The sequence below is a fragment of the Takifugu flavidus genome, chromosome 13 (assembly GCF_003711565.1).
Source record: "Takifugu flavidus isolate HTHZ2018 chromosome 13, ASM371156v2, whole genome shotgun sequence".
Classification (NCBI taxonomy): domain Eukaryota; kingdom Metazoa; phylum Chordata; class Actinopteri; order Tetraodontiformes; family Tetraodontidae; genus Takifugu; species Takifugu flavidus.
In genome coordinates, this window is record NC_079532.1 from 82641 (window position 1) to 105546 (window position 22906).

At 44.9% G+C, this 22906-nt stretch overlaps 1 protein-coding gene across 1 annotated transcript; it reads left to right on the forward strand.

Annotated features, from left to right (window-relative positions):
* Positions 1-17: 17 nt before the first annotated feature.
* syt8 (synaptotagmin VIII) lies at positions 18-9670 on the forward strand. The gene is made up of 9 exons (XM_057051056.1): positions 18-1538; positions 2358-2554; positions 2653-2822; positions 4794-4892; positions 5202-5369; positions 7989-8156; positions 8305-8422; positions 8964-9097; positions 9166-9670. The coding sequence occupies exons 2-9, from the start codon at positions 2368-2370 to the stop codon at positions 9400-9402; spliced, it is 1281 nt and encodes a 426-aa protein (XP_056907036.1). The 5' UTR covers positions 18-1538; positions 2358-2367; the 3' UTR covers positions 9403-9670.
* Positions 9671-22906: the final 13236 nt, after the last annotated feature.

Genomic DNA, 22906 nt, shown 5'->3' on the forward strand with positions numbered 1-22906 from the left:
GCATTAAATCCAGATTTTCAAAAATATATTTCAGAGCATTTGAAATTTTATGTAATACATTCCTTTACAAATTTCTTCTTCCATTCTAATTTGTCAGATGTATCCTATTTTTCTATATTTCATGCATTTGAAAATAGATTTCAAATGTGTTTTAAAACAATTAATGAAATTTACATTTCAATCAAGTCTGTCCTGATCTACTTTCTTTGCTTTCTAAAATTTTGAATACAATTTAAAGAATGCAGGTCCACCACTGGATGAGTCACCAATTCATCGCAGGGCCCTATGTGAGCATTTGTGGGTTTGGTACCCTGCTCAAGGGTACATTTGCGGTGAAGGTGTGCTGACACTTACTTTCCCGTACTACCAGAACTCCTTCCGTGTTTTCTCTGCACTGGGGGTTGAGTTGAAAACCCTACGCTTCTCAATCCAGTCTCGAATGCACTGACCTTCCACAGCCCGCATTAATAATAGAAACTAATGTAAATTTTTATTTGGACTCGAAAATTTTGTTTCGAAATTTAGTTTTCATTCAACGTTTATATGGCACTCCAATAAACGAATTGTTCAATGGACAACTGAAGTGCTCGTAAACGCGTCACACCGACAAAAACACGCAGATAATGCGATGGGAAACCGATTTGCTCTGGCTTGTATACACCCTATTCACACCTTAGAGTGAAACTAGGCAGTACACATGCTCCACAACCCCCGCCCAGGCGTATGAGCCCTGAACAAATGCATACGGCATTCTTGTCAGCCTCTCGAAATCAGTGACAGTGACGACGAGGGAGAGCGAGCAGCTTGTCTGCACAATAGGTAAATCGTACTTTACGTACGAGATGCGAGAGACACTTGGGTAACGCTGGTGCGACAGACATTCAGGTACCGTTTTTTATGAAAAGCCCAATGTCAAAAATGTAGTATGGTCCTATACGCAGTGGTGTAGAAAGGCAGATTAAATATTTGGTGATATCTGGAATACACCTGGTTTATTTAGAAAGAGGAAAGACATAAGCGTTAATTTTCAAATCAAGTTTTGCAGCCTGAAGAAATTTTACTGGAGAAATGTTAACAAGCCAAGTATCACACTGGACCATACACACCTGAAGTCATGCGAAACTCACAGGATGGTGGTGCACTTCAGGGCACCTCCAAAAGGGACCTAAAACAAAACAACAAAAAAACACCTGATACTGCGCCTGATATTTCCAAATTTACACAATGAAAAAACTGTACAGTTTGTTTTTTCTCGTCAAAATGCAAAAATGTTATGCATTCCAAAGTTATACTGTATGTCCCCTCCCATTCTATGATGGTTACATTTGGCGTTTTATGTTTACTTTTGTCTTTCAGCATTCTCACAATGAGAAACGCCCATGTTTGGATGAAAACTTCTGTGTGTTTTCCTGCTTGGAAATAGAGGGAGGAGATATTTCCTCTGCAATCAGACGATGCCATCTCCTTACTTTTCACTCAGTCTTAAACATGACTCACCTCATTTCTGAGCGGTCACATTTCTGGAAAAGTCAGTGGTAGTGAGTAAAGTTCTAGTCATTTCTTTCTTTAAAATTTGTAGTCCTTTTCTAATTTATAAGATAAAATCTAATATATGGAATAACATATGTTTAAGTTGCTTTAGAAACAAAGAAACAGGCAAATCTTCAGTTCTGTAATAAACTGTTGATATCTTTATATGAGTCGACAATACTTTTGTTAAGATTTTGATGTCTTTTTTCTTTCTTGATCATATATCAGTATGTTGTCCTGTTAGATTTTAACTGTCCCACTTCAGAAAAGACTTTTTTTGCAGTCTTTTTAAATCCTGGTTTTTTTGTTCCTCTGTTGTTGCTTCTGCTAATTCATTCTTGCATTTATCCGAAACAAAAAGGGCTGAGATGTTGTGTATATGTGCTACTGTTTGTTCATGGTGGAGTCGTACAGGTTTTAACTGTCGTGTTGTTGACTTTACACGTCACTCACTTTTTGACTGGCTGGATCAGACTGCTTTTGGTTTTTTATTTGTTTTTTAGCGTTAGACACACTAACTGTTTGAAAAGAATTAGAATTAGAATGCCACTGAAAAATCACCAACATTGCAATGAAATTTGGTTACAGTTAATTTTCCAACATCCTGAAACTAAGCTTTAAAGTTTAAAATCAATATCTGTGACTGGGAAAGCTAGCAATAGTTGTTTCAATAGCTGTTTCAATATTTCATTTTACTTATTCGTCTGTCTGTCTGTCTGTCTGTCTGTCTGTCTGTCTGTCTGTCTGTCTGTCTGTCTGTCTGTCTGTCTGTCTGTCTGTCTGTCTGTTTCTAAATCTATTTAATACCCTTTGTCTTCAACATACAGAGCTTGCATTATGCCCTCTACTCACTGGTCACCAGATTCTTCATCACGATCCAGTGCTCCATCCACCTCCCCCCTGCCATGGACCATCGAACCTACTACAACTACTTTCACCTCTACAAACACCACTCTTGACCCAGCCGAGGCAGCCGCTGCCGCTGCCTCTGCCTTCATCAATGATGTGCTGGACAAGATCCCCTGTAAGTCATGGCCTGTTGGAATCATGGACAGGCAGACCGACAGTTGGCTGTTTGTTTTGGGAATGTGCTACATCATGTAATGTTGTCCTCTCCCACAGTACCACGATGGGTAATTTACAGCATTTTTGCTGTTGGTGGCCTGTTGATTCTTATTTGCTGTTTGTGCATTTGCATCAAATGTGGCTGCAGAAAAAAAAAAAAACAGCGTCAGAAGAAAGACGATAAGGTCAAGCTGATAGACATGGATGGAAAATCAGCAGCAGCTTTGGTGAGCAACAGCACCCTCTCGTATTGAACATTGTAAACTAACTGGTTATATTTGATTATTTACTGTATTTTCGCGACTATAGGGTGCACTTAAATGTCTTGAATTTTCTCCAAAATTCAAGACATTATAATGCGGTGCGCCTTACCGTATGTGTGCACCGAGTTCTGAAATCTGTAAATGCTTCTTGGCTTTTCGGCTTTCGCAAAAGCCATTTCGGATTTATTTTGTTCATTTCGGATAGAGAAGATGAGGACTTTGATAGATTTGTGGATGAGGATTGATCAAAAATAACGTGAGTATATTGCTAAATACATGCTAGTATGCATGTTTTAAGATAGCGTGCCGGTATGTTTTACCAAGCCCATGCCCTATAATCCGGTTGATGAGATTGCACTTTTTAATACGGTGCGCCTTATGGTCGTGAAAATACAGTAGTTGGTTGAAAGCAGCTTTTAACCTGATAAGTTGAAGACCTCACAGTTATGTGAAATTTCTGTGCAGCCTCACACACAATTAGCATATGTGGGTGTTTTCTGATTGGTCCATTTCCCCAGGACAGCACACACTACTTAGTAACCTTTTAAAGTTTTGTGAAGAGTCAACTGGACCACTGAAAAAAAGCTTGTTCGAGAGGCTTCTTCAGTTTTGGCACGTTTCCAGTATAAAGTGTAAAAACTCAGCTGGACTCCCCTAAGGGCCTAAACCTTGACTATTTATTCATACATCCACCTATGTTCTCTAGCTGAATATGGTGCTACGTTGCAGGGACAGCAGTCTGAGCAGGGATTCCTGGTAGTACATGTCTGGAACACCTCCCGAGGGAGACGTCCAGAGGCATCTGGTACGGATGCCCAAGCCACCTCAGCTGACTCCTCTCAATGTGGAGGAGCAGCGACTCTACTCCAAGCTCCTCCAGGGTGGCAGTGGTCTTCACCCCATGTCAGGTAGCGCCCCGCCACCCTGTGTAAAAAAAACTAGTTTTGGCCACTTGTATCCTGGATCGTGTTTTTTAGGTGAGGGTAGGAACATAGATTGAGTGATAAATTGAAAGCTTTGCCTTCATTAACTTGACAGACAACACAGTCACCGCATTTCTGCACCAATTCGCCCATTAATCTCACCCTCCCTCCCTTGCTCACGAACAAGTCCACAAGGTAATTATGGCAGGGGCTCTCCCCTGACTTGGACGAAGCAAGCCATCTTTTTGATTGCATTAGCAAGGTTCGCTAACTGTCCAGCTAAATGTATATGTAGGAAACAACAACATATATATATATATATAGTGGAATGAGTAACAAAAGGTACTTAAATTCAGAGACAAGTAAGCACAAAAAATGTACTTTATACATCTACTGTACACCCAGAAAACACAAGTACTAGTGGCTTGTGAATCAGACTGCTAGATCAAAGGGTTGAATCTCAGTTTGTTTCAGGAAAAGCTCTTGTTAATGGTCATCTGCTTGTCCAAGGTCCATAGAAACAACTTGCTCATCAGGTGAATCCTTGACCACTGCATTGTAGGTAGAAAAACCTTTCTGCCTTAGTGCTTTCTTCACTAGCTGCACGTTGTCCTCTTCTGTCCTATTTCTCGATTGAAATGGGAAGCAATGTATAGTGCCTTAAGCAATTATCCTTCACATCCTCACAGGCAAAGTTGGTTAAGTGGTCCAAGGTGTTGATGTGGGTTGTAAAGCCTCCAAATTCTACTTTTTGAATCTTCATCAGGTGTCATCCACATATCTGAACCACTGGCTGGGAGATGTTCCTCTATAGGTGTCTAAAGTCTTCTTCTCTCCTTCCTCTATGTCAGACAAACATCTACCAGTTTCTTATAACAGGCCAGATGAGTGTCTGTTCAACCTTAAGGGCTTTAGTTCAAACACATTCAGACACCAATGTTGGTCTAAACATCCTGTCAGGTGTCAGTTTCTGTGAAGAATCTTAAATGACATGATTGCTGCACTTTGATAGGTTCAGTCAGATGTGATGGATGCGGACTACGGCTCAACCAACCAGGAGAAAAGAGGGAAGATGCTGTACTCTCTGGAGTATAAAACAGTTCAATCTGAGGTGAATTGAACACTCTCATTTATTTAAATTATTTATTTTAAAAGAAAAGGTAAAAAACTAAAATGAAAAATTACATTGATTGGTGAATTAGAGAGGAATATACAGTATAACTTTATTTATTATATTATTTATTATTAAATTTATTATGTATTTATTATTTTTTGTTATAGGATACCTTTTTATTTGTTAGCTAGATCTACTGTGAGTTTCAGATGGAAGATGGACTAAAGTTAACCATGTTTTGTTCATAGATGAAACTGCTGCCCTCTCACCATACTCACCAACAACTATTCTTTGTTTGCCTTCAAGCTCATAGTCGGGATCAAAAAAGCAGATGGTCTAAAGGCTATGGACCTGGGAGGAAGCTCTGATCCTTACGTCAAAGTTTACATCCTGCCTGACAAAACTAAAACATGTGAAACAAAAGTTTTCCGACACACACTGCAGCCCATCTTCAATGAACATTTCATTTTCCAGGTAAAAATTTGATTTAAAAAGAAAAAATCCAAGCATGTCATCTGATCTTCGAACCAGTTGTGGAAGCTGTGACTCTTCTCATAGCATTATCATTGGAATAGAGTCATTTCTAACCGCTACTTCAACCTATTGTATACGCCACATTTACAAAAAACCTCAAGAATTAATAACACAATGACACAATATAATTTACAAAGGGACTAAAAGAGGGCAAATACAAGACAGGAGTGATAGTAGAGGTGACAATGTCTTCATAATCATATCCAAGGTAGTTTTCTCTGTCAACTGGACTGGGTTTCTTCTCTTGAAGACGTTTCGCCTTCTATCCAGAAGGCTTCTTCAGTTCTGAAATCGCTTGGGAGAGAGCTTGAAAATATATAGCCCCTGTGGACCATTTGCATGCTAATGATCCGGGTGGTCACCTGAGAGTCGTTAGCAGGGTCGTTGGTCGGGTCGTTCACCTAGTTTCTGTTGAGGTGTCTCCCCTTTGTCTGCTGGGTCACATGGTGATGAGTCACTGGGTCTCCTGGAATGGTGTGAATGTTTGTTTTGCTGTTGGAAGGAGTGGAGGACTGCATTGTATGTGGGCGATAGGAAGTGCCTCAGGCCACCACCTCTGTTCAAGGATGGTTTCTCCAATTTAACATGGATAGCTTCCTTAACCCCCCTTTCAAACCAGCGGTCTTCTCTGGCCAGTATCCTTACTTGGCTGTCCTCGAAGGAGTGCCCACTCTCCTTTAAGTGTAAGTGGACTGCTGAATCCTGACCCGAAGAGGTGGCACGTCTGTGTTGTGCCATTCTTCTGTGGAGAGGTTGTTTGGTTTCCCCAATGTACAGTTCCTTGCATTCCTCCTGGCACTGTACAGCATAGACAACATTACTTTGTTTGGGTCTTGGTGTCTTGTCCTTTGGGTGTACTAACCTCTGTCTGAGAGTGTTGCTGGGTTTGAAATGAACCGGTATGTCGTGTTTCTGGAGGATCCTCCTAAACTTCTCCGAGACTCCAGGCAGGTAGGGGATGGAAACGCTGCGACGTTTGTTTCTCTCCTCCTCTCCTTTGCTGAGGTCTCGCTTTCTTGAGGTCCTGGTGAAGGCCCAGTCTGGGTAGCCACATGTTTTGAGAGCTGTCTTAATGTGGTCCTGTTCCTTCTTTCTGCCTTGGGATGTGGTGGGTATTTCTCTGGCCCGGTGTTGGAGGGTTCTGATCACTCCCAACTTGTGTTCCAGTGGATGGTGAGAGTCAAACTGGAGGTACTGGTCAGTATGTGTAGGTTTTCTGTAGACTTCGATGGTGAGATTTCTGTCCTCAGTGATCTTGACCGCGCTGTCCAGAAAGGCCAGACTGTTTCCTTTTACATCTTCCCGGGTGAATTTTACATGTTCGTCTGTTTTGTTGAGGTGATCGGAGAAAGCTTCCAATTCTTGTGTTTGGATTTTGACCCAGGTGTCATCAACATACCTGAACCAGTGGCTTGGCGCAGTTCCTGTGAAGGATGTCAGGGCCTGGGATTCCACCTTCTCCATGTATAGGTTGGCAACTATAGGGGATACTGGTGAGCCCATGGCACAGCCATGTTTCTGCCTGTAGAAGCCTTCTCTGTACTGGAAATAAGTGGTGTTCAAACACAGGTCCAGCATGGTGCAGATTTGGGCCGGTGTTAAGGTGGTTCTTTCTGTAAGGTTCTTGTCCAATAGAAGGTGCTTGTGGATGGTGTCTATGGCGCTGGCGGTGCCAAGCTCTCTCCCAAGCGATTTCAGAACTGAAGAAGCCTTCTGGATAGAAGGCGAAACGTCTTCAAGAGAAGAAACCCAGTCCAGTTGACAGAGAAAACTACCTTGGATACAATGACCTGGATGACTGAGAATTTACACAGACTTCATAATCATAGGGTTTCAGTAAAAACTATAGTATTTCAGTTCTTTAGGTATTTCTTTGTGGACATAAGCTTTTCCAAAGATTTGGAGCAGCGTCTCAGAAGGATTGTTACCCCTCATTCTTTAATCTGGATTTTTGTTCATCCAGCACAATATAGCTGGCTTATCTCAAGCATAAATGTGCAAAAGCTCAGATAACAGAGCCCAGAGTAGAGTAAACAAGAATCCAGTTACACAATATTTGTAAGATTGTTGACTAGTCCAGTCCAGTGTAAGTTAATTACAAATGAGATAAAAACTCACCCAAAGTCCTTTAGTGGGAAGTTTACCCCCCATCAACTTTGTCAGCTGGTAGAAATTGATTTGATCAACCTGAAGGTGTTTTCGAGGATAATTATTGTCAAAATTAATAGCAGTATTAGTAATATTAGTAGTTGTATTGGTCATCGTAGTATTCTTATAAGTATAGCATTATTAATTTTAGTTGTAGTAGTATAAACATTATCATTACTTGGAGTAGTAGTTGTAATTGTATAAATATTAGTAGTTCTAATTGTAGTTTTGGTAGTCATTCTACAAGTATTAAAATGTTTAAATGTTGACATTTGTTTTATATTTATCTCTTTCTGCCAAACTTGAACCAATATTTTGATATCGTTTGACACTTTAAGCTTGTTCCCGCTCATGATTTTAACTCAAGGAAATGAAGATTTTTGCTGACATGGTCCAAACATTCTTTTACAGATTTCTAAGTCCACTCTCCTGAATTCAACTGCAGTGATGCAGGTTTTTGACTTCAACAGATTCCATAAACACAACATCATCGGCGAACTCCGGCTGCAGCTCTGCAATGTTGACTGGAACCATGTGATTGAGGAGTGGCGGGACCTTGCTGAGCCTGCCAAATTTGAGGTTTTTACACACACAATTTTTATCTGACATACATGTTGAGGAATTGCAGCCAGCATCTCAGGTCAGCTGAAATAAGAGGCTTTGGTCTGTATCTAGTGTTGCACCTGCCAGTCATGACCCACAGACAGCAGGTGTCTCTGTCATGCAGGAAGAGAACCTGGGTGAAATTTGCTTCTCAATGCGTTACGTTCCCTCTGCTGGCAAACTGACAGTGGTGATCCTAGAGGCCCGAAACCTGAAAAGCATGGATGTTGGAGGAAGCTCTGGTGAGGCTGGTATTTCTGGAAGATATCCTTATGGATTTTTGTAAAGTATTGACTCCTAATACAAATACAATACAAATCCAATATAAAATACAAAGGTGGTAAGCAAAACAGGTGAAAAGGTGTACCGTAATGTTTACTAGAAGGGCAACAGAGTAAAATAATATATATAAGAATGTAATGTGTAATCATAGTAATAGGAAAATGATAATTTATCACAATAATAACTGTACCCTGATATCAGTGTATTTGTACATTAATCCAACCAATCATAAGCAGATCCCACCTCTCATAACAACACATCTCTTGGGGTCATTTGGCCCCACAGACCTCGGATACCAGAAAATTTGAAAACTGACTGAACTTTAAATGTAGTACAGCTCTTTGTCTAAAATTCATAGTACTTTGTTTATGTATGAAAATAAACTTTTTGCTGTAATCTAAAATCTGCATAATTAAATCACTCAGCCAAACAGTAGCTATTAAGCATGTGACATCATACAACACTGGTGACCAACTCTTCTCCTTTATTTCTCTATTATAGATCCTTATGTAAAAGTACAGTTGGCTTTGGACAAGAGGAAGTGGAAGAAAAAGAAGACATGTATTAAAAAGAAGACTCTGAATCCTTATTACAATGAGTCCTTTGTCTTTGATGTGTCCTTTGATCAAATTCAGGTCAGCCTCACTAAAGATACAGATTTGATACATTCTGGATATTTGAAAGTTCCTCTGCTTGTCCACAGAGAGTAAACCTGGTGATTTCCGTCTGGGACCATGATGCCGTGACACGGAATGATGCCATTGGGAAGATCTTCTTGGGCTGTGATGCTGCTGGGAACCAGCTGAGGCACTGGGCTGACATGCTGTCCAATCCACGGCGGCCAGTTGCTCAGTGGCACAGCCTGCTGTCATCCCAGCAGATTAACTCCAGTCTAACCCTAAAAAAAAAGATACCGCTTGCCAGTAAACTGCCTTTGTAATGCACAGTACACATGAGATCTTCAGCTGAGTCGGTTTCGGGTTTAGACGCAGCAAGACAACTTCATATGTAATTGAATTTCTATTGTTCAGTTTATTTTCATATCAAATGAAAATATCAAAATATCACACTAGAGTACTTTGGTTGTAACGGCATGACACACTTCTGCATTACTGCAGAATGTTGCATTTTACATATGTGGCCTCTGTTATTTTTCTAATTTGCTTGTTACTTCTGAATAAACAGATCAACCTTGTAATCAAAACGTCACCTGTATTTTTTCATCAAAAATCTATGAATACCAAGAGTGTATTGTTTTTGAACCTCCATATTCTCCACCCCTCTTCCTCCTATGAGTTCAAGTTCTTAATTACAAGGCTGGGATCTTGAAGCTCCTATAGCTGTTCTAAATGCTGCACGTTCTCTGATATCTCTATCCACAAGACAACAGATATGACACTGCGCATGAGCTTCATATATAGTCTCATATAACCATTTCTTAAACCACTGAAAAGTCATCTTATGAGAGGCGAAGACATCAGTGTGATAAGAACAAGACAAAAATTTTTTTTTTAAAAATGGTTGACGAACTCTGGCTTAGTCTACCACCAGAGGAGAGTAAATAACCTGGTCCTGCTCAAGGCTTCTTCCAGTTCAATCCACTGCTACCTGTGGCTTCCGGCATTAACAACTGCCTTCATCCATATTCCTACATTTTTCCCCCTGCCTGACCTCTGACCTTCCCCTCCTCCCCGATGCATGTGGTGAGAAAGTGCAGCTTTTTGTGAAATACTCTTTTGCTGATATTTATCTCTGTGGGAGTACCTGGGTGACACTTTCTAAATAAAGCCGGATTGAATGAAAGCAAATCTTCATATCTGTCACCATCATCTCTAACTCATGTGCTGTTGTAAACTCTGTTGTTGTCATCTCCATCATCATCATCATTGCAATGATTTACATTGAAAACATCTGTTGATGTTGCTTCAGGACTTTCATGTTAGATGTAACACCAGAGCAATCCTGCTCTATCTCTTATCCACCTGTTAAGATCCATGCTTACATTCTTTCTCTGGTAATAAGCTTACAATGCAATAATATAAGAATAATATTCTTAATAACAACAACAACAACAATATTATTATTATTATTATTATTATTATTATTATTATATTAATAATAATAATAATAATAATAATAATAATAATAATAATAATAATAATAATGCAAATAGCACCTTTAAAAATTTAAAAAAGGACTATCAAAACAAAAGTAGAATGAAGATATGATATTTTTTTAGGACAACAAGACCACATCACATAAAGGCCTGTGTGTAGAGGTGGTTCTTAAAAAGAGATTACAATTAATTAAAAAGAGATTCCAATGAATCATACAAAAAAATGAAATAAATTATTCTGGACTTGTTTCTTGTCCCATCTCCCCACCCCCCGACAAGACTCCCGTTCCTAATTAACATTGTTGATTTCCTAACAAACATTACTGAGACAAAAAATGAAAAACCTAATTACAACTACTGTTTACCACAAATCATTACATTTTGATTCAGTAGGCTCCACATTTGTCTGTGCTTGTCTCATTCAGCTGAATTCACATGATGACCTTTATTGTCTCCTGTGTGGGTTATTGACAAAGGCAAGGCACTGACATCAGCAGCACGGTGCGTTAACAGGTTCATTTACAGGTATCGCCACCTTCGGAGCTGCATGATGACCTCTGGCCCCGCTGTATAAATAGTGTATTTTTGTGTGTGTTTCTGTGCTCTGTGCCCGTCCTCTCCTCTCCTCTCCTCTCCTCTCCTCTCTCTCTCCTCTCCTCTCCCTCTTCTCTTCTCTTCTCTTCTCTTCTCTGAGTGAGACGTGTGAGAGCGGAGGAGCGAGCGAGCGAGTGGAAAACCGTGCGAAAGCGCTATTTTTCCTATTCTTTCTTGTGTGCGAGTGAATGCTAGATAATATAGTTTAATTTATTGTGGTGTTTGCAAGTTTATATTAGTTTATCGAGTGTTTGTGTGGGTGTGTGAGGCGGCCGACCGCGTGCGGCCGTCATGGCGGCCAACGCCGGTTTAACCGGCTTGAGTCGGAAGCACGGAGTCAAGGTGGGTGCGGGCTCCGTGCTTAGTGTGGAGGAGGTGGCGCTGGCTGTGGGCCAAAAATTGGCCACAGCTCAATCAAATCCGCCGCCCGCATGAATAGGGCGGTGGTGTTGTTCCTGGCCAAGGTGGAGCAGGTAAATATGTTGGTGGAGACGGGGATCACCGTGGGCGGACAGTTCGTCCAGGTAACTCCGCTAACACAGCCGGCGGCACGGATTACCCTGTCCAATGTGCTGCCGTTCATTAGCGATGAGTTCCTGGTACGGGAGCTGTCTCGGCATGGGAAAGTGGTCTCTCCCATCCGCAAAATGTTGTCTGGCTGTAAGTCACCGCTGCTGAGACACGTAGTGTCTCACCGCAGGCAGGTGCATATGATCCTCAACAATAGGGCGGAGGAATTTAATTATCGTTTCATCGTTCGGGTAGACGATTTTGATTATAGCCTTTTTGCAACTTCCTCCGCCCTCAAGTGCTTTAACTGTAATGAGGAGGGTCATCTCGCCAGGGCTTGTCCGAGCCGCGTGGCCTCGGACGCGCAGGCGGCGGAGCCCGCCGCTTCCGCGCCCATGGCGCCTCCGGCCCCGCGGCCCGTTCCGGCGCAGAGGCGTCGGTGGCTCAGCGCGGAGGGAAGCTCCGCTGCCCCGGACGGAGCGACAGCAGAGTCGCAGATGGAGGAGAAGCGGGACGAGTGTGTGCGTGAGAGTGAGGTGAGTGGAGAGAGCGAGATTGTGGAGATGGTGGTAGAAATGAATGGTGAGAGTGGTGAATCAGGGGGGAAGGTGGATTTAACTGGGGAGGTGTGTGATCTGAGTGGTGTGATGAGTGAGGTGGTGTGTGATTCAAATGAACTGGGGAGAAAAGGTGAGGTGATGGGTGAAACAGTCGAACTGGGTGAGACAGGAGAGACTGGAGACAGGATCCAGACGGGTGAGCAGGGTACAGTGGGTCAGGTGATGGGTGGACTCGATGGGCCAGGGATAGTGGCTGGTGAACGGGGCGAAGGAGAAGTTAGCACAGGTGAACGGGGTGAAGGAGCAGTGAGCACAGGGAGCAAGGTGAGGGAGCAGTGAGCACAGGTGAGCAGGGTGAGGGAGGAGTGAGCACAGGTGAGCGGGGTGAGGGAGGTGTGAGCACAGGTGAGCGTGGTGAGGAAGCAGTGAGTGCAGGTGAGGGCACGAGTGGCGCATCCGAGTGGTGGCTTGTTCCCGCAAGGAAGCGGAACAAGCGGAAAAGCGCCATGAAGGACAAGGGGGGCAAGACAGGAAGGCTGGAGGAGACAGTAGCAGACACAGACACCAGCGACTGCGAGTCGATGTTGGACGGCAGCGAACTGTCCGGCACAACGCCAGACGGGCAGGATTTTGACCTGTACCCCCCAGGCTTGTTTAAAAAGTTCCTCACCCAGACCAAGGGCATGAAAGGCCTTGATCTGGGAACATATTTTCCTGACCGGCTCCGCTTTATCCGGTCAGCGAGTTTTTTAATTAGGAATAAGGCAACGTCAGGCCTCACCGACCCCGAAATATATAGGCTCAGGAAGCACATGGGCAAAGCAAGAAAACAGCTAAATTGAAAAATATTTTGCCATGGTTTCTTGTACCTATTTTTCACTGTCTGTGATTTTTATCTTTCCCCTTGGCATGAACATATTCAAAATGGGAACGTTGAATGTCAACGGAGCCAGGGACGCAAAAAAACGGGCACTAGTGTTCGACACAGCAAAAAGAAAACGCATTGATGTCCTGTTCCTCCAGGAGACCCACAGCGACTGCGGCATAGAAGCGGACTGGGAGAAGGAGTGGGAAGGGCAGGTGCTGCTGAGCCACAACACCACCCTCAGTGGTGGAGTGGGCCTCCTTTTTTCAAGGGGCTTCACTCCATCGTCCCTGGAGGTGGAGCATGTGGTGAGGGGATGGTGTTTGATGGTGAAAGCGCGCCTCCAAAACCACTCCTTGGTTTTTATTAATATTTATGCTCCCACCAACGGTACAGAGAGGAAGAGCTTTTTAGAAAAAGTTGGCACTGTTTTAAATGGTTGTGGGGATGATTTTTTATTCCTGGGTGGAGATTTTAATTGCACTGAGTCTTTTTTAGACCGCAACCATGCAGAGCCTCATCCAGCTTCGCAACATTGTCTGAGACAGCTGGCCTATTCTCATGGCCTGGTGGATGTGTGGAGGAGGATGCACGCAGACAACAGGCAATACACTTGGTCCCGCATGAGTGAGGGTAGGATCTCCTTGGCCAGACTTGACCGATTTTATTTTTAAACATCATTTTAGTGTTTTTAGGAGCTGTAGAATCATGCCTGTCGGCCTTACAGATCACTCGTTGGTTTTAGGCGAAGTCGCCGTGAAGAACATTTTACCCAAGAGTGCATATTGGCATTTTAATTCCAGCTTAGCGCAAGACAACAGTTTTAGGGATGTTTTACGGCACTTCTGATTGGGGTTTCGAGAGAGAAAGTCCGATTTTACGTGCCTAAGACAGTGGTGGGACCGTGGAAAAGTAGAGATGCAGCTCCTGTGCCAGCAGTATACTCTCAATGCCACGCAGGACACACGCAGGTCGATCAAAGACCTGGAGATGGAGATAGTGGAGCTAGAGGCGATTGACAGCTCCACAGGAGATCGAGGGTGTATTGAAACCCTCCAATCCAAAAAAATGGCCTTGGCCAGCCTGCTGGACAGTCAGGTACAGGGTGCACTGGTCAGGTCCCGGATTCAAGACCTCACTGAGATGGATGCTCCCTCTAGTTTCTTCTTTGGGCTGGAGAAAAGGCTTGGACAGAACCTAATAATCCATTCACTGCTTTCGAGCACAGGGCAGGAACTCGTGGAGCCGGGCCAGATAAGGCAGCGGGCGGTGGAGTTCTTTTCCTCCCTGTATGAGAGTGAGTATCGCAGGGATGACGGCCTGTTCCATGAGTTCTGCAGGGACCTTCCTTGGGTCTCTGAGGAGGCAAACTCGCAGCTGGACAGGCCGTTGCAACTCGATGAGCTCCACGCCGCCCTGCTCGGCATGAAGGGAAGGAAGTCTCCAGGTGTCGATGGGCTCACAGTAGAGTTCTTTAAAGCCTACTGGGACATTGTGGCCCACGACATGCGGGAGGTCTTTAATGAAAGCCTGGCCTCGGGTTCCCTGCCATTGTCCTGCAGGAGAGCGGTGGTCACCCTCCTGCCAAAAAAGGGCAACCTGCAGGAGATCAAGAACTGGCGCCCTGTGTCTCTACTGTGTGTGGATTATAGGATTCTGTCCAAGACCTTGGCCTCCAGGCTGAGGGAAGCTATGGAGCAGGTCATCCACCGGGACCAGACTTACTGTGTGCCCGGCAGGTCCATAGTAGATAATGTCCACCTAATTCGAGATGTTTTGGAAGTCTCCAGATCATTGGACGTTGATACTGGTCTCATTTCGCTAGACCAGGAAAAGGCTTTTGACCGGGTTGAACACCAGTTCCTCTGGAGGTGATGGAGAGGTTCGGGTTCAGCCCTGGCTTTATAGCGATGATCCGCGTCCTGTACTGTGACAATGAGAGTATGCTGAAGTTTAATGGCAGTCTGTGTGCTCCCTTCAGAGTGCGTAGAGGCGTCCGGCAGGGCTGTGCCCTCTCTGGAATGCTCTACGCTCTCTCCCTCGAACCCCTTCTCTCTAGGGTCCGTGCAAATGTGGATGGCCTGTTTTTACCGTCCTTTTACAGAAAAATTGTTTTATCTGCCTACGCAGATGATCTAATAGTAATGGTGCGCAGCCAGAGGGACGTAGATGTTTTATCTAATTTAACAGTTTTATTCAACCGCCTGTCCGCGGCCAGGGTCAACTGGCAGAAGAGTGAGGCCCTGGCCGTTGGCAGGTGGACAAATGGTCTGCCGGTCCTTCCCCAGGACCTTGCCTGGCGGAGGGACGGCCTAAAGTAAATCGGTGTTTTTATTGGAGATGAAGAAACTGAAAAGAAAAATTGGCTCGACATGTTGGAAAAGGTAGACGGAAAAATTCAAAAATGGAAATGGCTCCTCCCCCGCATGTCGTACAGAGGCAGAACTCTTGTCCTCAATAACCTGGTGGCCTCTGTGCTCTGGCACCGGCTCAGCTGCATGGAGCCACCCTCGGGGCTACTAGCACAACTGCAGACAAGAGTTCTGGCCTTCTTTTGGGACGGCATGCATTGGGTCCAGCAGGGGGTGTTGTACTTGCCCAGAGAGGAGGGAGGACAGGGTCTCATCCACCTGGCCAGCAGGACCGCCGCTTTTAGAATACAGTTTGTACAGAGGCCGTGGTAGGGCCAGACCTAACGGGTGTGGAGGCAGTGGGTTCCCTGTTAGGCATCCGCTCTACCCAGGCAGCTGAGGGGGTGCTTCGGTTATGGAGGAACAGACTCAGCACGAGAGAGAGGCGTATTCTTGAGGACTACGGCCAGGGGACCGAACCCGACAGCGAGGACCCCTTCCCGGAGATCAGGCTGGTTGCCCACCTCGGGAATCTAGACGGTCCTCTCCTCAGACCAGCAAAGACCTTCTCCCTGGTAGCAGTCGATAAGAAGACCCTATACAACGACTGTGTGAGGGTACTAAACAGGAGAGGACTGTCGAACAGGAGCACCAGCGTGTGGGCCGATCGACTGGGAGGGGATGGAGCCCGCCCCTGCTGGAGGGTCCTTTACAAGCCGCCCCTGAAGAAAAGGACCGGGGACCTCCAGTGGAGGATCCTACATGGGGCTGTCGCCTTGAACGCTCTCCTCTCCAGAATGAACGCTGCTGTGTCGGACCAGTGCCCATTTTGTTCCGGGCGAGAGACTGTGTTCCACGCGTACAGTGAGTGTGAGAGGCTCACTGTACTTTTTAATGTCATGAAGGGTGTTTTTAATGGTTTTAAGGAAACCTTTTCTATTAGAACTTTTATTTTTGGCGCAGGTTACAACTCAAAAGCCGCTCGCAACAAGTGGCAACTCCTGAATTTTATCTGTGGTGAGGCAAAAATTGCAATATATGTCTCCAGGAAGAACAAAATTTCAAAAACTGGAGACAGTGAGGTCGCCTCTATATAGCGCTGTAATGTCCGGTGCAGGCTGACGTTGGAGTTTGGGTTTTATAAAATGATGAACGACCTCGGCAAATTCCAGGACATATGGTGTCACAAAAATGTTTTATGCACTGTGACAGAGGATCTTTTGCACTTTGCACACCCCCTGGTGGGATAAATTGTATTGTGTTGTATAGTTCTTAATATTTATTTATTTATTTATCTATTTTTATTGTGGTTGGTGGTATCATTACTATTATAACTACTGTTATTGTTATTATGATTACTATTATTATTGTTATGATTATTATTACTATTATTGTTGTTCTGTGGGTTTTCTAAACAGGGCGGTTTGTGGCCCTGTGTAAATTTGTGAATTAAAGTATTTTGTAAAAATCAAGAATCTCCTCTCCTCTCCTCTCCTCTTCCTCTTCCTCTTCCTCTTCCTCTTCCTCTTCCTCTTCCTCTCCTCTCCTCTCCTCTCTCTTTACCCAGCCGGCTATCAGCAGGAGGGTCCCCCTACATGAGCCTGGTCCTGCTCAAGGTTTCTTCCTGTTAAAGGGGAGTTTTTCCTTGCCACTGTTGCTTGTCTGGGGTTAGGCCCTGGGATTCTGGAAAGCGCCTTGAAACAATTTTGATTGTAAAAGACGCTATATGAATAAAGATTGATTTGATTTGATTTGATAACAGGATATCTGGTGAGAGGCATTAGTCATCTAATTAAATATAAGAAGATTTTTACAAAAACACTTTATTTACAATTACAATTAAAAGCAGCAATACAGTTACTCCTGTAGGGGATCTGCAAAGTGCAATTGGTCTTCAACAGTGTAAAGTACATTATTGTGACACCATGTGTCACCGAATTGACCTAGGTCTTTTATCATTTTATAAATCCCAAACTCTAGCCTCAGCCGGCACTGGATTTTGCAGCACTACACTGAGGCTGCTTCACAATCTCCTTTTTTCCCCAATTTTATTTATTCTAGAAATGTAAATTGCCATCTTGGCTTCACCACAAATAAAATTCAGGAGGCCACTTGTTTCAAACAGTTTTGTTGTACCCTGCTCTATAAATAAAGTTTCTAATAGAAAAAGGTTTCTTTAAAAGCATTAAAACATTAAAAAGCACAGAGAGTCTCTCACACTCACTATACGCATGAAACACTGTCTCTCGGATGCAGCAGAACAGGCACTGGTCCGACACAGCAGGATTCATCCTAAAGATAAAACGTTCAAGGCACTGGCCCCATGCAAGATCCTCCACTGGAGGTCTCCGCTCCTTTTACTCACGGGCAGCTTGTACAGCACCCTCCAGCAGGGACGGGCTCCATCTCCTCCCAACCGGTCAGTCCACATGCTGGCGCTTCTGTTGGACAGTCCTCTCCTGTTCAGTACCTTCACGCAGTTCTGGTAGAGGGTCTTCTTGTCCACTGTGTGCAGGAAGAATGCCTTTGTTACCCTAAGGAGAGGCCCATCTAGATCCCCAAGATGGGCAACCAGCTTGATCTCCAGAAAGGGTTCGTCGCCATCTGGTTCAGTTCTCCAGCCGTAATCCACGAGAAGATGCCTCTCCCTTGCGCGGAGCCTGTTCCTCCAGTTGCACCACATCTTTGGCTGCCTGGATAGAGCAGATGCCCAACAGAGAGCCCACGGCTTCTGAGCCTGTTAGGTTCGGTCCTGCCGTGGCCACTATGTGTTCACAGTGTTGCCATCAGTCTAGGCGTGGCTTAGTTGGACACATCCAGCCTGGCTCCATGTACTACGGGTTCCCTTAGCAACCAGAACAGAGAGTCAGAGCTTTTCCTTGTTTCACATTTGAAAATGGCCCATGCCTTAACAACACTTAAAATATTAATAAACATAAAATAGAGGTAGCCCATTTACTTTGGTAAATTTAAAGTCGGTTAAAAACATAGTGTCATCCAGCCCCAAGTTACTCACCCATCTGAAGACACACCTGGCCACATCTTGCCACATTAGATCCACCGGCCCTGTTAAAAACCTCTGGACAAACTGAATTCTAAAGGTGGTGGTCCTGCTGGCCAGGTGGATGAGACCCTGCCCTCCCTCCTCTCTAGGCAGGTACAGCACCCCCTGTTAGACCCAATGCATGCTGTTCCAGAAGAAGTTCAGAACTCTTGTCTGAACTTGTGCCAACAACCCTGAGGGGGGCTCCAGGCAATTAAGCCGGTGCCACAGCACAGAGGCCACCAGGTTGTTGAGGACCAGAGTTCTGCCTCTGTACGACATGCAGGGGAGAAGCCACTTCCCTTTTCCAATTCTGCCCTCAACTCTTTCAACTGTGTCCAGCCCATTTTTTTTCACGGTTACCTCATCTCCAATAAAAACACCAAGGAACTTTAAGCCATCCTTCCACCAGGCTAGATTTTGGGGAAGGACAGGCAGACCATTGGTCCAACTGCCAATGGCCAGGGATTCACTTTTCTGCCAATTGACCTTTGCCGCAGACAGGCGATTGAATAAAACTGTTAAATTAACTAAAACATCCACATCTTTTTGGCTACACACCATCACTATGACAACATCTGCGTAGGCAGATAAAACCATTTTTTTGCTAAAGGACTTTAAAATCAGGACTGGAGGGGTGGGGGGTTCAAGGGAGAGAGCGTAAGGATTGCAGACAAGGTGCAGCCCTGCCAGGAAACATCTATGCACCCTGAAGAAGGCACACAGACTGCGGTTGAACTTCAGCATACTCACAATGTCACTGTATAAGACACGGATCATCGCTATAAAGCCAGGGCTGAACCCAGACCTCTGGAAGGAACTTGTGTTCAACTCGGTCAAAAGCCTTTTCCTGGTCTAGCAAAATGGGACCAGCATCGACGCCCAATGAGCTAGAGACCTCCAAAACATTCCAAATTAGGTGGTGCTGTAAATATCACGAATTGCATTTTAGGCTATAGCTATTTTAATGAAAGTAGAGTAGTTTCATGGATAATGCGAGAAGGATCAACTGGGGTAAACTGGGAAACTTTATGTGAGCGTGTTTGTGATGAGAACAGAATAATAAAGTGTGATATCTGTTTGGGTTAGGGCTCTCAAGGCTGTGCACCTGTGCGTAGGCTGAGGGCCGCTTCGATATAGTCAAAATATGTGCAACGTGACTGAGGTGATGCAAACTATGTAACCATGGAAACGCCTTTTGCTGTGTCTTGTGCTGAGTTTAATAAAAGAACCAACTCTGGGGGGGAGTGAGACTCTCTCCGGGACAGCGCAACAGCAGACGTGTCTGTAACGGAGCGGAGCCCCCTTGTACAAGGTTGAAAAGCAACGTTGGCTTCTGGTCTCAATTTGTGGTGAACTCGGTTCGTGCGCCTGTCTCAGTACACTTCTGAAGATTTCGACGTCAGTGGACGTTGTCCACCATGGACCTGCCGGGCACACAGTAGGTCTTCAACCTGGTGGCCAAAGCCTTGGACAGAATTTTGTAATCCAAACACAGCAGAGACACAGGGCACCATTTTTTTATGTCCTGCAAATGACCCTTTTTGGGCAGAATAGTGACCACTGCTCTCCGATAGGACAATGGCAGGGAACCCGAGGCCAGGCTTTCGTTAAACACCTCCAGCATGTCGTGGGCCACAATGTCCTAGAAGGCTCTGTAAAACTCTACGGTGAGCCCATTGACACCTGGAGCTCTCCAACCTTGCATGCTGTTCAGAGCGCTATGGAGTTAGTCCAGCTGCAGCGGCCTGTACAGCCACAAGTTTGTTTCCTCAGAGACCTGAGGCAGCTCCCTACAGAACTCCTCAAACAATGCCCCATTCTCATTATACTCGCTGGCGTAGAGGGACAAAAAGAACTCCACTGCACGCTCCCTTATCTGGCCCGGATCTACAAGTTCCTGCCCTATGCCCGTAAACAGTGAGTGGATTACTCTATTCTGCCCATGCTTCTTTTCCAGCCCCCCCCAAAAAAGCTAGAGGCAGCTTCTATCTCAGTGATGTTCTGAATCCGGGACCTGACCGGTGCACCCTGTACTTGACCGTCCAGCAGGCTGGCTAAGGCCATTTGTTTGGACTTGAGGACTTCAATGTGTCCTCAATCTCCTGTGGAACTGCTAATCACCTCTAGTTCCATATCTCAGTCTCCAGGTCTATAATTGATCTGCGTGTGTCTTGCGTGGTGTTGAGAGTAAATTGCCGGCATAGGAGCTGTATCTCCATTTTGCCACAGTCCCACCACTGTCTAAGACATGTAAAATCACAGCATCAGCATCAAACCTCTCTAAAACCATTGTCCAGTGCTAAACAAGATTTAAAGTGCCAGCATGCACTCTTGGGTAAGATATTCTTAATAACAACTTCACTTAAAACCAAAGAATGATCCGTAAAACCAACTGGAATAATTTTACAACCCCTAGAAATACTGAAGTGGTGTTTGAAGCAATAAAATCGGTCGAGTCTGGCCAAGGAGCTCCTATCTTCACTGAACCAACGACTCCTTTCCGCCGGACTGTTCCACGGGGCCGGGGGGGTTGCCGACACCGCCCCGGCCAGGACTGCATGGTTAGAACTTAGCTCTGGCTAAATGCCCCTCGTCGCCACAGTTGAAACACTTTAAGGCAGAGGAGGTGACATACAAAGTGTAATCGAAATAATCTACAAGGACAATGAAATGATAATTGAACTCCTCTGCCTTGTTGTTCAGGATCATATGGACCTGCCTGCGGTGTGACACCACGTGTCTCAACAGCGGCGACTTATACACTGACAAGATTTTCCTAATTTGGGACACCACCTTCCCATGTCGGGACAGCTCTCTCGCCAGGAACTAGTCACTAGTCAGGAGCTGTCCCCGATTTTGTGGCCCACAGCCAGAGCCAACTCCTCCACACTGATCACGGAGCCCGCTCCCATTTTCCTACTCAACCCGGCTAAGCTGGCGTTGGCTGCCACACACACACCTACACACACGCTCACTAAACTAATATAAAAATGAAATGTTATGGCTACGAGGAACGAGGTACAACACATTTGTATGGGATATCACGCCCTCGCGTGGTCTGCTGAAGAAACCTCTATTCACGCCTTTTAAGGCAAATGACCCGTGGTGGTCCTCCCGGACATATAAATTCCCATCGCCACAGTAATTTCTCAGTTCGATCGCTACTCTTCACTGAGCCCATCTGCACAGTGGGGCAACCTAGCGTTGTACCTCGCTCCTCTCCTTCAGAGAAGAGAAGTTATAGCCATAACATTTCCTTCCCTTTCAGTTGATTCACTCAGTACAACATATTTGTATGGGACATGTATACATGCCCAAAAGAGCAGCTACCAAACAAAAGTCAAAACCTCAACAGGCTAGTGCCGGGGTGGCCAACCAGTCAGAGCCTAAGAGCCACATTTTTTACCGTGTTACCGCAACGAGCCACATCATACACATGCGCACAAATGAACATCACCTCATCCCCTTCCTCACACACACGGACCTCTGCTTAGCCAGATTTATTGTAAATGTCACACACCAACATGATGACAGAATTTGACTTCTACAGACTACAGGCCAGTCATTTTCAACAATGAACATTGTGTGCACTGTCTCACACACACAAACTCTCAGTTCAACTAAGTCCACAAACAAAAATATAATAATTAAAATATATTTTTTTCTCTTGCTATGCATGATGCGTAGTGGGACTTCTGGCATTCCTTGCTTTGAACAATCCTCTTCAAATCTGGCTTGTATTCAGTTGTTGCTGCGCGAAGCAATTCTTTCACATGGGTGTCAGTCAGAACAGATCGATGCTTTGATTTCACGTGTTTTACAGGTCTTAACCTGCAGACTCCCTTTAAGAATCGCATAGTCAGAGGCTGAGCACCTGGCATGACCCCATTTAACCGGACATGACAGGCAGAAATTGCTGCCAAATAGACCTTAATTGTAGAAAAGGAAAGACCCTTATCCAATAGTTCCTGAAGGAATGTTAACACATTCACAATGGAACACTGAAATGAGAAAAATATTTTGGTCCTGTCACCACTTCTCAAATGCCTGCCATTTGTAGGCATAAAGGCCTCTAGTAGATGATGCCCTTGCACTCTCAATCATCGCCACCACATTGGGGGGTAAACCAGTAGCTAACAAGTTGGACCTTTCAACAGCTAGGCATGCAGCCGCAACAGTTCCAGTCGTGGATGAAGAATCTCCCCCACTGCCTGGGAAAGGAGGTCCCTGTGGAGAGGAAGTTGCTAGAGTCTGGATACCAGTAAACTGATTATCTCAGCAGGATTTTGCCGGCCAGCAAGGGGCCACCAGGATCATGGAGAGCCCCTGCTGACGTACTCTCTCCAGCACCAGCAAAACCATTTTCACTGGGGAAAATGCATACAGCAGAGTGTGGGGCCAT

What these genes read in the sequence shown, in the direction of transcription:
- syt8 (XM_057051056.1), top strand. Translation starts at nt 2,368, where the DNA reads ATGCCCTCTACTCACTGGTCACCAGATTCTTCATCACGATCCAGTGCT. An exon ending in TGTGCTGGACAAGATCCCCT is followed by an intron (nt 2,555 to 2,652) that starts GTAAGTCATGGC and finishes CCTCTCCCACAG; the next exon opens with TACCACGATGGGTAATTTAC. An exon ending in ATGAACATTTCATTTTCCAG is followed by an intron (nt 5,370 to 7,988) that starts GTAAAAATTTGA and finishes ATTCTTTTACAG; the next exon opens with ATTTCTAAGTCCACTCTCCT.